Source organism: Halichoerus grypus, chromosome 6 (assembly GCF_964656455.1).
Source record: "Halichoerus grypus chromosome 6, mHalGry1.hap1.1, whole genome shotgun sequence".
NCBI lineage: Eukaryota > Metazoa > Chordata > Mammalia > Carnivora > Phocidae > Halichoerus > Halichoerus grypus.
Genome location: NC_135717.1, coordinates 163247694 through 163262254, shown reverse-complemented (window position 1 = coordinate 163262254; position 14561 = coordinate 163247694). Strand labels below are relative to the sequence as shown.

The window sequence follows — 14561 nt, the reverse complement described above, 5'->3', positions numbered from 1 at the left end:
GATGTTTTACCTCACTATTCCAGAGATATCAAGCTACTTTATGCAGTTTTTAAGAAGGGATTTTTTAAAAAAAACTAAAAACACACTTAGGAGGTTTAAGAAACCCACTTATCTTAAGTGTTTCAAGGTGGCAGCCGGCAACGCAGGTCTTTGTAGATTCCATATGGCACTATGGCTCACTCCTTCACACATTTGCCTGGAATTCTGCCATATCAAAAAATAGAGCATAATCTCACTAAACCTCTCTTGGCAGAGAAAGAATCTGTTTCTTAGAAGTTACGGGAAAAGTTATGTTTGCATTAAAATTCTTCCTTCAGCTATGCAGAGAAAATGGAACCCGGGGATAACTGTCTAGCTACGCTTCGATGCTCTGGTGCCCACTTCTCCACACACGAGGGAGAGGGAGGAACACCGAGAACATAAGCCAGAGTACGGTGGAAAGGGCACCTCTCGAAGTCGAGGGATCTGAGGTGTCTGTCCTAAAACAAGGTCAGTGACAGGCCTCACAACCACTATTGTCGAACCACCTTGTCCACCTCTGTTTCTTCATTTCTGGGAACAAGAGGATGCAAAATTCTACAATTCTACATTTGAATTTGAGTAATCTGTGATCCAGAAATTCGATTTGAATACTTCAGGATCAGACGTAAACTGAAAGTTTTGAAACTTTTGGGGGCGGGGGGGAAGGTAAATATCTGCTATGTCCCCTTTAGGCCAACTGTGGTGGTTTAAAAAACATTCAACAATTCTTTGACACTCTCTTCAAAAGGTAAAGACTAATTCTCCTCCTCTAGAGTGTAGGCTAAGCTTAATGACTCACTTCTATAGAAAAAAGGTGCAAGCCACAGAGTACAACTGTGGAGTCCTGATTATGAATAGCTCCAGCCTCCTGCTCGCTCTTTCTCTTACAGAGCTCCTCTGCAGGAAGCTAGTGGCCATGCCCTGAAGACACTCACGCAGCCTATGGAAAGGTCCGATGGTGAGGAGCCAAATGCCATTGTGGGGGAGCCGCGATGGAAGCAGACCCCGTCGTGCTCCAGTCCAGCCTTCAGGTGACTTCGGCGCTGGCTGACATCTTGACTCATCAAAGACCCTGAGCCAGAACCACCCAGCCAAGCAACTTCCACATCTCTGACCAACAGAAACTATGCTATAATTTGTTACACAGCACAGATAACAGACCAACTTTTGGAATTAAATTTGCTAGTTGAACTTAACAAAAATTCGTAAATGTAGAACTTGTTTTGTTCAAAACTGTATTTAGTAAACAAATAAAGATGCTCTCACAACACACATCTCTTTTCTATACTTTAATTTTCATCTTTTTATCTCTAATTTGATATGATGCATTTGTTCAAATGGACACTAGACAAACTCCACTATTTAAAAATATTAAAAATATAATTAAAAATTTAAAGTTCACTAAAACACTCAGCATTTCACGGATTAAAAGAGAGCAATCCTAAAAAAAATTATCAGTTCTAATTTTTAAACAAATGAAGAAAAAAGCCCTAGATTATCCCTTGACAGTAGTGCATCTGCTCTGACAGTGATGGCATGTATGTAGGCCCGTCTACATTTTCTCCTTGGCCTGCAAGCCAGCGAGAAGAGAATATTTCTCTGTGAAAAGCTAACTAGAATATAAATTAACTTTTGCCTGTCAATCTCCCGAAAGAGTGTTATATGGGTTTCAACGGAATCAAAATACACGAAAAACACCACCAAGGCAAGTAATTTGCAGTAGAATCTAGTCACCCTTCTCTCAAATGATTGATAATAAATCTTTGTAAGCAACGCGCTTCCCTCCTCAGGGGGAAGGTGCAAACACTAAAAGAGATCTACATGGGGCAGATGCCAATCCGAGCATGCAAAACGATATAGCAGGAGAAGGTCTCGCTGCAACAGAAAGGAAATACTGGAGCTGAACGGGCAGTAGCTTTCCGGATCAGCCCCCTTTGAGGCAGATCAACCTCTAAATCTGAACCGAAGCCACCTGGAATATTTTAATAATTAATTTTTAGTTCAGCAATTTCCAAGTGAAAAAGACTATATATATTTGGTGTTTAATAGCAGTGAAAAAGTCCTTCCTCATTTGACATATGGATTACTGCTTCAAGTTGTCTCGAAGCTGGATCTGAGCAGTAATTTTATAACTGCATAAAATTTTCAAGTGTTCTAACATGGATCTAAACAGACTGCTTAGGCCTTCCAAATACTTCTAAGCCATGAAGCAAAGATACGCCAAGTACATGGTAAATGACACCATATGTGCAGAAAGAACGATCAGTGGCAAAGCTCTGCTCTACAAGGACTAAACTCCTATATCGGGTCACTGAACTACAGGGTGATAACTCAGTCAGGTTATCATCAAAAGCGCTCTAGCTCCAAAGACCAAACTGATTTTATGACTATTTAGCCTTGGGAAGTCACAGCTACAAATAAATGACATATTGCTATGGAAACGACAGCAAAATGCCCAACCATTTTGCTTTACAGACATAATTTAGACATCTGAAGACTAGCTTTATATGGAACTCTTTGTCCTCCAGATATCTGAAATCATTTCCCCTAACTAACAAGTCAGAAACAAATGCTACAGAATAACCCGATGAAGAAACAGCAGAGATAATACCTTTCAGCAGAAGGTCACCCAGTCTGGCCATCACCACTAAGACAGAGCAAAAATAAGGGCGTACGCTCTTTAAGAAGCGGCACGAAGTCTTCTCTTTGGATACCCACTAAGTGTGACTACTAGTGTGACTTTTAAAGACAGAATACTAATGAGAGAAGAGAAGAACATGCCCACTGGCGGTGATATGCTGAAATATACTATGTGAGGGGGGGAAAGGGAGTAAGTTCTTAAAATACCTAATATTCAGAAATCTAATCTTTCTTCAGACAGGAATCAATCTATTATGACTAAAAGTAGTCTTAGCAAATAATAAAAGAACTGTGATGGCCCTCTTTAACTCTGCAATTTTTTCTCTTTAAAGATCAAAAATTTCAATGTAAGTTCGTTTCCGAGGAACAATGCCCAGCTCCCTTGAAATCTGATCTTCTTTTCTGTAAAAACTTTCAGACTACAGAGGCCATCACAGAGCATCTGCTGAATACTTGGGAATACAAAATGTAAAGTGGGTAAGATTCATGGGCAAGAGAACCTTTGTAGTGATTCAAGTCCATAAATAAGGCTGATCTAGGTCTTAAAAAGCTTTAGCCGTCATATTCAGACCCAGCATGGAACCTGGAAACCCTGCTGCTTCTGTCACTTTTAGCCAATTGTTGGTTACAATCAACAACCATCAAGTCCTAATGACTGTCAAGGTCTGTGTTAGGGCCACACAACACAAAAAGAGAAATGATGTGACTTTCCTGGTTCCCCCAGTTTATTTTCCCCAGCTCCTGACACTGAATGTGGAGGCAGAGTGAAGGCAAAAGAAAGAGTATCTTCCTTCTAGGCCGTCCACTTTTCAAAAAATACACTATCTCTTCCTTTGCTCTTCAGGACAACCCTCTCAGGTGAAAATTTTCACTTTACAGGGGAGTTACCCGAGATGGAGGGAGACTGGGAAATCTGCCTGAGGTCACACAGCTAACAAGTGGAGAAACTGGAACTTGGCCTAGATCTGCCTGATGCTAGTAAGAGCTCCCATATTCTGTGCTGCTCCCCAGATGGAAAAGTCTTCACAGAAGTTGTCAGACAAGATTCCACCGGGCTATTAAAACATCCCTCTAGCAGGAGACTACAAAACGGGACTGTGACCGATGTACTTTGTTTATTTAAACTGAAAAAATTCAAATAGTTGTTTTCATTCTTATATACTGCTGACCAGCATGCAATGGTTAGGTTTCATGAGAAAATTTAGGCAACATGCCCAAGTTTTTTAAAAAACGTCTAATTCCACTCCCAGGAATTAAGTCTCACAAAATATTCAGCAATATGCACAAATATGTATGTAGAAGAAGATCCAGGTTTGTGTATCAGAGTGAAAACTTGGGGGGAAAAGGACACCTAAATGTCCCCCTACAGGAAATTGGTTAAACAGATTACACCACCCATGGGTAATTCCTGTATGACACCTGCTAAAAATGATGATGAAGATCCGTATTTATAGATATGGAAAGCTATTCACAATTCACTGTTCAGTGGGGAAAAAAAAAATATCAATGTGCATATTACCAAAGCAAAAAGGGTCTGGAAAAAACAGGTCCAAAAATGTAGTTCTACTTTTCAGTGGCTTTCTAAATTTGTACAATTCAAGGACTGTTTTATAATCAGAAAAGGAGAAATCTGAAATCTCAACTACAGGTTATATAAAAGTGCATATTGTTAATTTATAGCCCCATTCTAAAAAGGATTTAAGCTGGCTATAAACACGTGTACATATGCAACATAATGTTAAATTTGACAGAAGAAACTGTCTCATCAAAATTTTGTTACCTAGCTGAAAAAGTATTTGATAGAGGTTTTCTGATCTTAACGTGTCCATGTGTCTAGTGATGTATTTTCCATGTGAGTGATGTAAGACTATGTGCATTGTAATTAGTTTATAATTTCTGGTCTAAGGAAAGCAGTCCTAAACTTCTTTAAGCCTCTAAAACATCCATGGAAGTCTTTTGGATGCATGGGAACACACTGCCCTCTACTGGAGATGTAATTTTACACAGTTAGATAGAATTCTCTATCTGCAAAACAACACTGAAGGCACCGCATTGGGGCCTGTGGGACCCCAACAAGAAAAGCCAAAGTTACTTCTGTGATTTAAAAATATAAACCCTGAAGGGAGATAATAAAAAGTACATTTAAGAATTCTCTCCAGCTCCCCATCCCCCTGCCGATATAAATGGTACTGCTATTATGATCATCTTCATCATCCTAAAAAGAAAATGACAACATCTCATTTAGAGAACTTAAAAGTATATTAAGTTGCACTGAACATGAAAAAAATCTCCTACAGGGACACCTGCATGGCTCTGTCAGTTAAGTGTCTGACTTTGGCTCACGTCATGACCACAGGGTCCTGGTATCAAGGCCGCATCCCCTGTGTTGCGCTCTCTCTCAAATAAATAAATAATCTTAAAAAAAAAAAAAAATCTACAACCTTCTTCGTGTAATTGCATTCAGAATGCAGTTATTTCCTGAGTTAAAGAACCCAACTGGTCAACATCCACTCACTACCTATGAACAACCCAGGACCCCCCTTCCTGGCCCCAACACTAGCCTGACACAAAGAGGCCTGTCTCCCCCACTCCTGTCCTGTCGCCAGGTCACAACTCCTACAGGACAAGTTCAAGTCCTTCTCTTTTACTCCTCTGACGCGTATACCCAAATGTCTTTCCTTTTTAACCACCTTCGTTACCTCCACCCCAGATGCTTCAACGATCCTAACAACCGCTGAGCAGGGATATTTAACTCTGAAGAGAAACTAAATGAGAAAAGAGTGTTAACCTCTAACATTGTCCCAAGTCCCCACTCTCTTCAGTACTGACCCAAATAAACTGAGTTCTTTGTTCAGTCAGTCTCGTCGGCAAGATTCACTCCTGGCCCATACACAGTCGGGTGTGGGCATCCTCAGTTGTGTTCTCCAGAGTTGCCACAAACCCTGCACAGGAGAGCAATGTCCTGTGGGCCTCTGGTTACATTTCCTTCAACCCATCCATACAGAACCTTGCTTGATGTTGTGTTTCTGCTTACAGACGCCTTATGTGATGAACTCACGGACAACAGCAGTGTAACTCATGCTTGAACGGAGCTTTTCTGACACACGTATATTCTCCAAAAGGCACATCACTGCCTTCCTGCACTTAGAAACACTAGCCAGCACTTCAGCCTCGGCGTGGGGGCCATTTTACACAGCAAAATCCCGCCCAAAAGCACAAAAATGTCAAAGAACATGGCCCTACGCAGATCGCAGAAAGGGCACCTGTTAACAGCATGATGGCAGAAACACGAAGGCAGAGTGTGGCCTTCTTCGACTGTAGCTGGGAACGCAGAGTTTGAGGACTCAAATTTTTCCCTGCTCTGAGCCTGCGCGGGTCCATGAATAACAGCAAAACCACCACAGGTGATGATCTCAGGGTCACAAATAAATTTTAGCAAGTAGGAGAACTGGCAAATACAAAATTCACAAATACTGAGGATCCACTGTATCATATAATGCTATTTTAAAATTTTGCTCAATGACTAATACTACAATTCAAGTGTTCCTAAAACATGTGTAACCTTTAAGTCTCAGAGCAGGTTAGGTGAGCCACTATGCAATTATCTAAGAAGACTGAACCATTTAAACATAATTTCTATGGGAAAATGTCTTTTGGGTTCTAAGTCACCAGTTTACAAGCAAGCTGAAAAAAAAAAATCAGTTTTAAAGATTCCTGTTTATGTAGAAACACACCAGACTCCCGAAGTCCATAAAAAATAACAAACTTGGTTCATATTCTTTGACCTGGAAAATTCTACTCCTAGGAATTTAATATGCCTACAGATACCCTTGCCCCTGTGTAATGTGATAGATATTACAGCAGTTCTATAACAGCAAGAGACGTGTCTACCCCCAATGGAGGAACGATTAACTATAGTACACCCATAATGGGACAGTTCGTCAAAAAGAACGTGGTAGCTCTGTATGAACTAACAATATAACACGATCTCCAAGATGAAAGTTACAGAAAACAAGCCGAGTGCAGAATGGTGTGCAATGTATGTAAGTAAAACACAGAACAGAATAAAACCTGCGATAGACTCCTGTGCTTGTACGGGCACAGACTATCTGTAGGAAGATGTACCAGAAACCAGGAGCAGTGGGGTCCTTGGGTAGGATAACTATGTGGTCAGGTCCTGGTGAGTGCAAGGCTTATTTCTCACTATATATCTTTTTGTACCTTAGGATTTTTTATTGCATAGCTGTTAAAAAATAGTATTTCTGAAAACACGTGAACCCTGATTTTAGTAGCTTTCAATTTAAAATATATTACATACCTGACAACCTATGTATGCCACAAATCTTTCTATTCCTAGAGATCCTTATCCTCCAAATTTCTAATGACATATGAAAATAAAGCAGAGAAGACTTCTTATAATTTTCAGTAGGTACCTGCAGCCTTACCTTAAATATGATGACAATGGGAATATCTTCTGACAAAGTGTTATGCCTCAAATAAAATCGTCCCTGTTTCACAGCCATATTGGTTCTGCTTTTTTTCTCATGGGTGGAGCTATAAGGAAACATAAGTTGGTTAAACTGCGTCCCCGCTTGGTTTCAAGCCAGTAGCATGCAACAGCAATGATCATCAATCAATAAGGGTCAGCAATCAATAATGATCAGTAAGGTCCTTCCTAACAGATGCCTTTAAAAGGTGCCCAACTCTTCCTAGCTTCCCTGCCACTTCCATGAATATTTAAAAACACGACACACGTTTCTTTAGCTTTGAGAATACGGTGGAAGTTTTGTGGGTGAATGAGTGACACTCACCGATTTATTTTGACCTACTTCACTTTGATTCCACCTGAATTGCTTTGATTCGGTGTGAGGTATATTCATGATCAATTTTATGCACTTCAAAAGAGAAACCTCACAATGAGTCTACACCGTAATGAAAAAATGATGAAGAAATGAATTTATACACTGTGTTTAAATTAATAACCCAATAAAACACATCTACACTCTTACTATACAGTGAAGCCAAAAGAAACTACGGAATCTCCTTTTATTGGTACGTCATCAGCTACGAAGTTCATAACAGATGTAAAAACACTTCCAGGCGTAGCCAGCCCCACGGGAACACACACTGATCACCTCTAGGCACCACGCGCACTCTGCTACGTGCTCTTATACCGGCTCCCCTCGCCTGCACACTAACGCTCCTCTGAAGCAGTGTCTCCACAGGAGAAAACCAGTGCTTGGACAAGATGTGTAACTGCCCATCCAAGTGCCTCGTAACTACCGAACTACTACTCTGGGATTCAAAGCCCAATTCCCTGGCTCTGAAAGTTGTGTACAGTAGGAAGACAGGAGTCACAGAATTATTAGCTCTGGGTCCAAACGCTGGCCACCTCTTCTGATCAGTAGGACCTTGAGCCCACGGCCTGTTACTCAGCAGTGAAACAGAGATAACACCACTTATCTTGGAGGGCTGAGGTGCCAAATAAGGCAGAGCACCTGATATACCTACCGCCTGGCTCCTAGTAACTGCTCAATAAATGGCCATTATTGTTAGCTGCCTACCCCCACCCATCAGAAAGAAAAATTTAAGAAGTCTGAGTTGTACAGTTTATTACAGGTCGTCAGAAGACAAACTCTACTGCATATTGATATCTTCATTATTCTACGATTGTCTTATTCCCAGAACTTATTAATTTACAAATTTCAAATTATGTATGATAATAAATCAGAGAAAAAAAATTACAGGAGACAAGAGATGCTGTTGGAGAAAAATAAGTATACTGTGAAAGACGCTGGTCAAGAAAACTAACAACTAGACGTTAAGTCCATAACAGAATTCATTAAATATTGAGTAAAAAATAATCTCTGATCATATCAATGTAGGAATACATTATGCAAAATGCTCAAAGCCTAAAAACAAACACGAAAAAGTAAGGAGTGGTTTCATTTTTTTTTTCAACATTCCTTTAATGCAACAAAATTCAACTTGAATAAAACAACTAGTGGCCTTTCAACCAATGTCTCACACTTTCATTGCTAAAAATTGTAGATCAATACTCTATGCTTCCAGTGTTACACAATAAACTGAATCGTTAAACAGATCAATATTTTGCTGCCCGCTATCAGAAATAACTGGCTACCTCTGTATTGAAAGACAGTCATCTGATATTAATGGAATTATCAGTGTTCTTAACACCATCTCTGCTTTCCATACCTGGTAACTGAAGCACCAACCGCCCCTTTCCTGTCAGCCTCCACGATGATCCTGTTCTTAGACAGCTGCTCTTGGATAAGAATAACTTTTTCTACTCCTTTGACAATGAAGTAGCCACCTGCACAAAGGAAGCAAGGAAAGGTTCACCGCCTGTTCTTCTGACAGCGTGACTTAGTAATGACAGTGACCTCCTGATGCAGAGACCTCTCTTCCATTGCTCCACGGTGCTGACCAACACTCAGTTAGAAGGGGTTTGCTGATACTGTTTCATGAACTGATGACAGCACATGATTTTATACAAATGAGCCACAAGAAACTAAACTTCCACGGAACAGATCTTACTGGTGTACGTATGACCAGCACCTGACATACAAAAGAGGCAAATGAGAAAAATGTTAAATTAGTCTTCAAATTTCTTAAGCATAGAAATAACCAACAATCTTCAATATAAACTCAAAACTGCCCTAAGTTTTCTAACAAATCAGGGACAATGGTAGACTAGGATTAAGTTTCCTAAGTATGCCATACTGAACAAAACCCTTAAATATTATCATATAACCTTTTTTTGCACACAATTCAGAATAAGGTAAAGTGAGACTTCATTTTACTTTTACAATATAAACAAGAACAAGCAATATATTTGACTTACGTAACATTTCGTTACAGTCTAACAAAGTCATGTCCTTTGTGAACCTCTTTCCAAAACCTTCTGTGATTCTCTATCAATGTAACTTTACAGGAATAGATGAAAACAACTACAAATTAATTCAATCTTTACAAAATAAACTGCCTAGAACTAGGTACAAACATAAAATTTTTAAAAATTTAAATGAAAGACTTTTGGTTTTTGCCCCTTTACTGCATTTAAAACAGCCTGAAGTCACCTGGGTGGCTCAGTCGTTAAGCGTCTGCCTTCGGCTCAGGTCGTGGTCCCAGGGTCCTGGGATCGAGCCCCGCATCGGGCTCCCTGCTCAGCGGGGAGCCTGCTTCTCCCTCTCCCACTCCCCCTGCTTGTGTTCCCTTTCTCGCTGTATCTCTCTGTCAAATAAATAAATCTTTAAAAAAAAAAAAACAAAAAAAAACAGCCTGAAGTGAGCTACTTGAATTTCTTCTGACCAGCTAAACAAGTAGCTTTGTAAGATTATTCTTGAGTTTCTAAGCATAGCAAAAGAAACCAGTGAGCAAAGAGACAGAGAAAAGTCTGACAAAACATAACAATAAATCATATCTTGGAGTGTTAAAGTTTTAAACCCTAAATAAAACAGAAAACAGTACATCTTTTAGAAATAGAGACTAAAAGAATAAAGTTAGAGCCAAATTTCTGGATATTCTGTGAACTTTTTAATTTTTTTTTTTTTTCTTAGAGAGTGCACAGGTGTGAGCCAGTTGGGCAGGGGCAGAAGGCGGGTAGAGAGAGAAAGAGAGAGAGAGACAATCTTAAGCAGAGTCTTCGCTGAGGGTAGAGCCCAACGCAGGACTCAATCTCATCACCCGGAGATCACGACCTGAGCTAAAGCTGAAATCAAGAGTCAGAGGCCTAACTGCACCACCCAGGAGCCCCATGTTCTGTGAACAGTTTTATCCGAGTTCATTATAAAGCAGAAAGGCTGGTATTGTTTTTGAGAATTAAAGCAACAGCAATAGCAAGAGCAAAAGAAAGGCCCAAAAAGGGCAAGAGGTAGGGGGCGAAAATCTAAGGAATCACACATACCTGGATCTAAAGGACATTCGTTCAGTTTAGCAAATTCTGCTGGCGTCTTCCCCGTAAGAACACAGTTTGAACTACGCAGCATTATGGGCATTCTGTTGAAAAAAAAAAAAAAAGAAAAGAATTATATAAAGATGGTCACTGACAAAAAGAGGTGAAAAGAGGAGGAAATGTGCCCTGTACACATCACCAAGGGGTCTGCATTCCTCTTGGACATTTTATTTTTATTCATTTTTTAAAGATTTTATTTATTTATTTGACAGAGAGAGACACAGCGAGAGGGAACACAAGCAGGGGGAGTGGGAGAGGGAGAAGCAGGCTTCCCGCTGAGCACGGAGCCTGATGCGGGGCTGGATCCCAGGACCCCGAGATCACGACCTGAGCCGAAGGCAGACGCTTAACGACTGAGCCACCCAGGCGCCCCCCTCAGGCAGACAAGTGGCAGTTACATTAAGAGCCAAGTGAAATGCACTTCCTTAGGTACGTGGCTCTTCTAGTTCAGAGAATAAAAACTCACATGTTTGTTTCCTTAAACTTTGCAGACAGACTTTGGTAATAATCAGAAATTGCAGCAACTTTTCACCCATGGTAAGCAAAGGGACTGCCATTCAGTATGAAGAAATACCACAATGAACAAAGTGTGAGGAACAGAGACTATCAAGACTTACCAGGCAATTTTAAGAACTAAGCAAAACTACATGTGAAAAATACTAATTTAAAAATCTACGAATAGGCTGAATAATAGATTTGCCCCTGGATGCAGACAGAATTATTGAGCTGTAAAGGAAAGCTGAAAAAACTGTTGAGACTGTATGTCGGAAAGACAAAGAGAAGGAATGTATGACAAAGTTTAAGAGACATGGGAAAGACAGAGTGAAAAGGTCTCATATTCATCTAATCAGATTCTAGATGGAAAAAATACAACCGGCAAGGAGTCCTATTCAAAAAGATGGTGGCCGTGGACTTTCAAAAATGTAGGAAAGCCATAAACCCACACATATCTAATCCACGCATATCCAATCATATCTACACAGAATAAATAAAAAGAAAGCCACCTCAAAACACACCATAGTCAAGATACAATCATCGAAGACAAAGAGAAGATTTAAAACCCAGAGAGAAGAACAGGCCACTTACCAAACAGGGAGGGATGACTGGACAGACAGGGGTCCACCTGCAATGAAGGAGGGATGGCGGGGGGCGGGAAGGCAGTGCAAAGTGTGGAGAGAGAACTGGCACCTAAATGGTGCGTTCTGTTAGGGCATCACCCAGAATGAGGTCCACATGAGATTTTCAGACAAAACTGGAAATCCAGAGTTTTTAAAAAATAGTGTCTAAAGTTGATGTACCAAGAAATAGAGGTATATACCTAGCATTGAAAGTTACAGATGCAATAACCACCAGAATAAGAGACATGGTCACGAGATCGGAACGGGACTGGGGTGAGGAACAGGGGAGGCTATTGCTTTGTATCTCAAGTGCTCTCATGTACTATTTGATTTGTTACCAAGTAGGAATATTACTTGGATTAAACTGAAATCTTTTTCGCTCAAAAAAAAAAACCCCAAACCCACAACCTTTACATGAGGTCATGTATACTGTGGCTAGTGCATGGTACATACAAGCACTCTGATCCACAAAGGTCACGTGCACGAGTGCAGTCAATGCAATCACCTCTCCCAGAGTCTAGCACACAGCGGGTATTCACCAAATACTGGTTATGTGCACGCCCGGCCTGCCTCCTCTTAACCAGGATGTAGACCCTAAATTGTACTAGTGATGCTTTGCACCTGTCTTTCCAGTCTGCCCTTCACAATATTCAATCTGGGAAATTATTAATGATCCAGGATTTAACTGGACATGACTATGGTCCATATGTGAGAAAGAAAGAAGATCTGAACACTGATAAACAGTCCTGCTAAAACGAAGATTAATATTCTAATATCTATCCCAACTTATTTTCCTGACTGAAGAGTGAGGACAGGAGCGATACACACAGCCCCCTCCTTTGGAAGACTATAGGGGAAGGATCTGTTAAACCTGTGTGTTTCCACATTACTCTGGACCTCTCCATCATAGCACTTACCAAGTGGTACCACAGTTACTTCAGCCTGCCTTCCCTGGCAGCTGGGGATGAACACAGCCAACTTAGTTGTGTCTAAGCATCTTCTGCTGACCCGAGCACCCAGCATAGTGCAGGACAAGTGACAGGCAACTGGTGCATACATGCTGAACCAATAGGTATTTATTAAGCTCTTAGCACTTTTGAAGGGGGGGTAAAAACACTTGGGCAGGAACTGTTTGCACTAAGTTTAAAGTCCAACGCCATTATCAGATTCGTTTTGTCCATTTCGACAGGCGAGTCAGTGTATTTTCCTAACTAGGAAAAGCAGACTGCAACAATGCAAGCAGATGCGATCTATCATTTCCAAACCTGTTCCAGGCAAATAAGTAACTTCTCCCTTAAATACCGCTACACTGGAAACAGTTCAACTTCCAAGAAAAGTCAAACTTAAAATACACATGAATCCACCAAGAAGACTAGCCCACGAGAATTCACTGAAATGCTATCTTACCTAATGTTTCCCGAATAGCTGGGATTTCAGGAGGAAATGGTAGCATTTTCCTTAGCTTTACAGAAAAGATTTCACAATGAAAAAGCAGCACCACCACCGCGGTGTGCTGGCCACTGCTCTGAGCGCTCCCTGGGCTGACTCACAGGGTCCCCAGAAAGACTCCCATGAAGTAGGCACTGTTTCCCACATTTTTCGGGTGAGGAAATGGGGCAAAGGGGACTGTAGTACTTGCTCAAGGTCACCCACAGGGCTAGAATGCAGGCAGTGTGGCTCCAACTCGGACATCATTTCCCACCTGCCAATGGGTAAGGCGTTCCGGATGATCCTCTGGCTGCCTCGGGTATATTCAATATCCACCGTGATGGGGGCAGAGTACGTCATGTCCCGCAAACGGCACTGAAAGACAACCAGACAGTCACTGCTCCTCCTGCCTGGGAAAGAAAGGGTCCTGAAGCCTCCAAGAGCTCCATTCCTGGTAGAAGTATAGTCCACACTGAACTGAGCTGTTCCAGGTGCTGCCGTAAGGCCCCGGGAGTGACAAGCCTGCCTTCTCCATGTGGGGAATGATGCCAGCCACTGACCCAGACACCCCCAGGGCATCTCTGCCCCGGCCAGCCCAGAAACGACACAATAACTCTGGTACTGACTGTCTTCTCGCTACCTGATGCCATCCCCGGTCTGCTCCCATCTTCGAAGCAATCAGATTGTTCCTTGAAAATTGGGTCCATGGAAAGTAATCAATGTGGTTACCCCATTCGAAAAGTTAACAGCCAGTATGATACCTAAAGTATACACACACACAAACTAAAAAAGTTAAACTATACTTCCTTTTATTCTCCAAATAAACTAACTCTATCACAAAGTTCCTTCGCAAGCGGTATCCTATAGCACAAATCATTCAACACATCCTGTTAACAATTTCTGCATCATTTGGGGAACTTTAGAAACTACTGGTGTGTGCTTTAGTGAGGCGACGACTCACTAAATGATGCCCTTACCTGAGCCATGATCAAACACGGCAAACCCCACCAAAATCTTGATGACCTCCCTGTTTTATTGATGGTCATCAGGTGGCTTTCATTCTTAAAGAGAATTTCTCTGAACATCGACCATGCATTTCATGGTACTGCATCCTCTGCCTTCAATTGAACCAAAGACAGATTTAAACTTTTTCTTTTTTTCCCAGTGCCTGGGATCTTAAAATATTAGATATCTCTATTAATGATGAATGAAAATTGCTTATTTTATATTTAATTAGATTGAGCCTCCGTCTTCTGGCCACACCAAAGGTGACGTGGCATGGAGGTTCAGAGTGTGCACCCTGCCACCTGGGCTCAAATCCTGGCTCTACCACTTAAGTTTTGAATAACCCTTCTGCGCCTTGGTCTCATCGTATGTAA

At 41.2% G+C, this 14561-nt stretch overlaps 1 protein-coding gene across 2 annotated transcripts in view; it reads right to left on the bottom strand.

The window, feature by feature from the left end:
* The window catches only part of POLR3B (RNA polymerase III subunit B), a 104064-nt gene that overhangs the window by 77403 nt on the left and 12100 nt on the right, over positions 1-14561 (bottom strand). For both annotated transcript variants that reach the window (XM_036083135.2, XM_078076515.1), the window contains exons 6-9: positions 13457-13557; positions 10589-10680; positions 8878-8995; positions 7107-7215 (exon numbers count right to left, since the gene is read on the bottom strand). In XM_036083135.2, coding sequence (XP_035939028.1) covers positions 7107-7215; positions 8878-8995; positions 10589-10680; positions 13457-13557 — 420 coding nt within the window. The remainder of the gene's footprint in view (positions 1-7106; positions 7216-8877; positions 8996-10588; positions 10681-13456; positions 13558-14561) is intronic.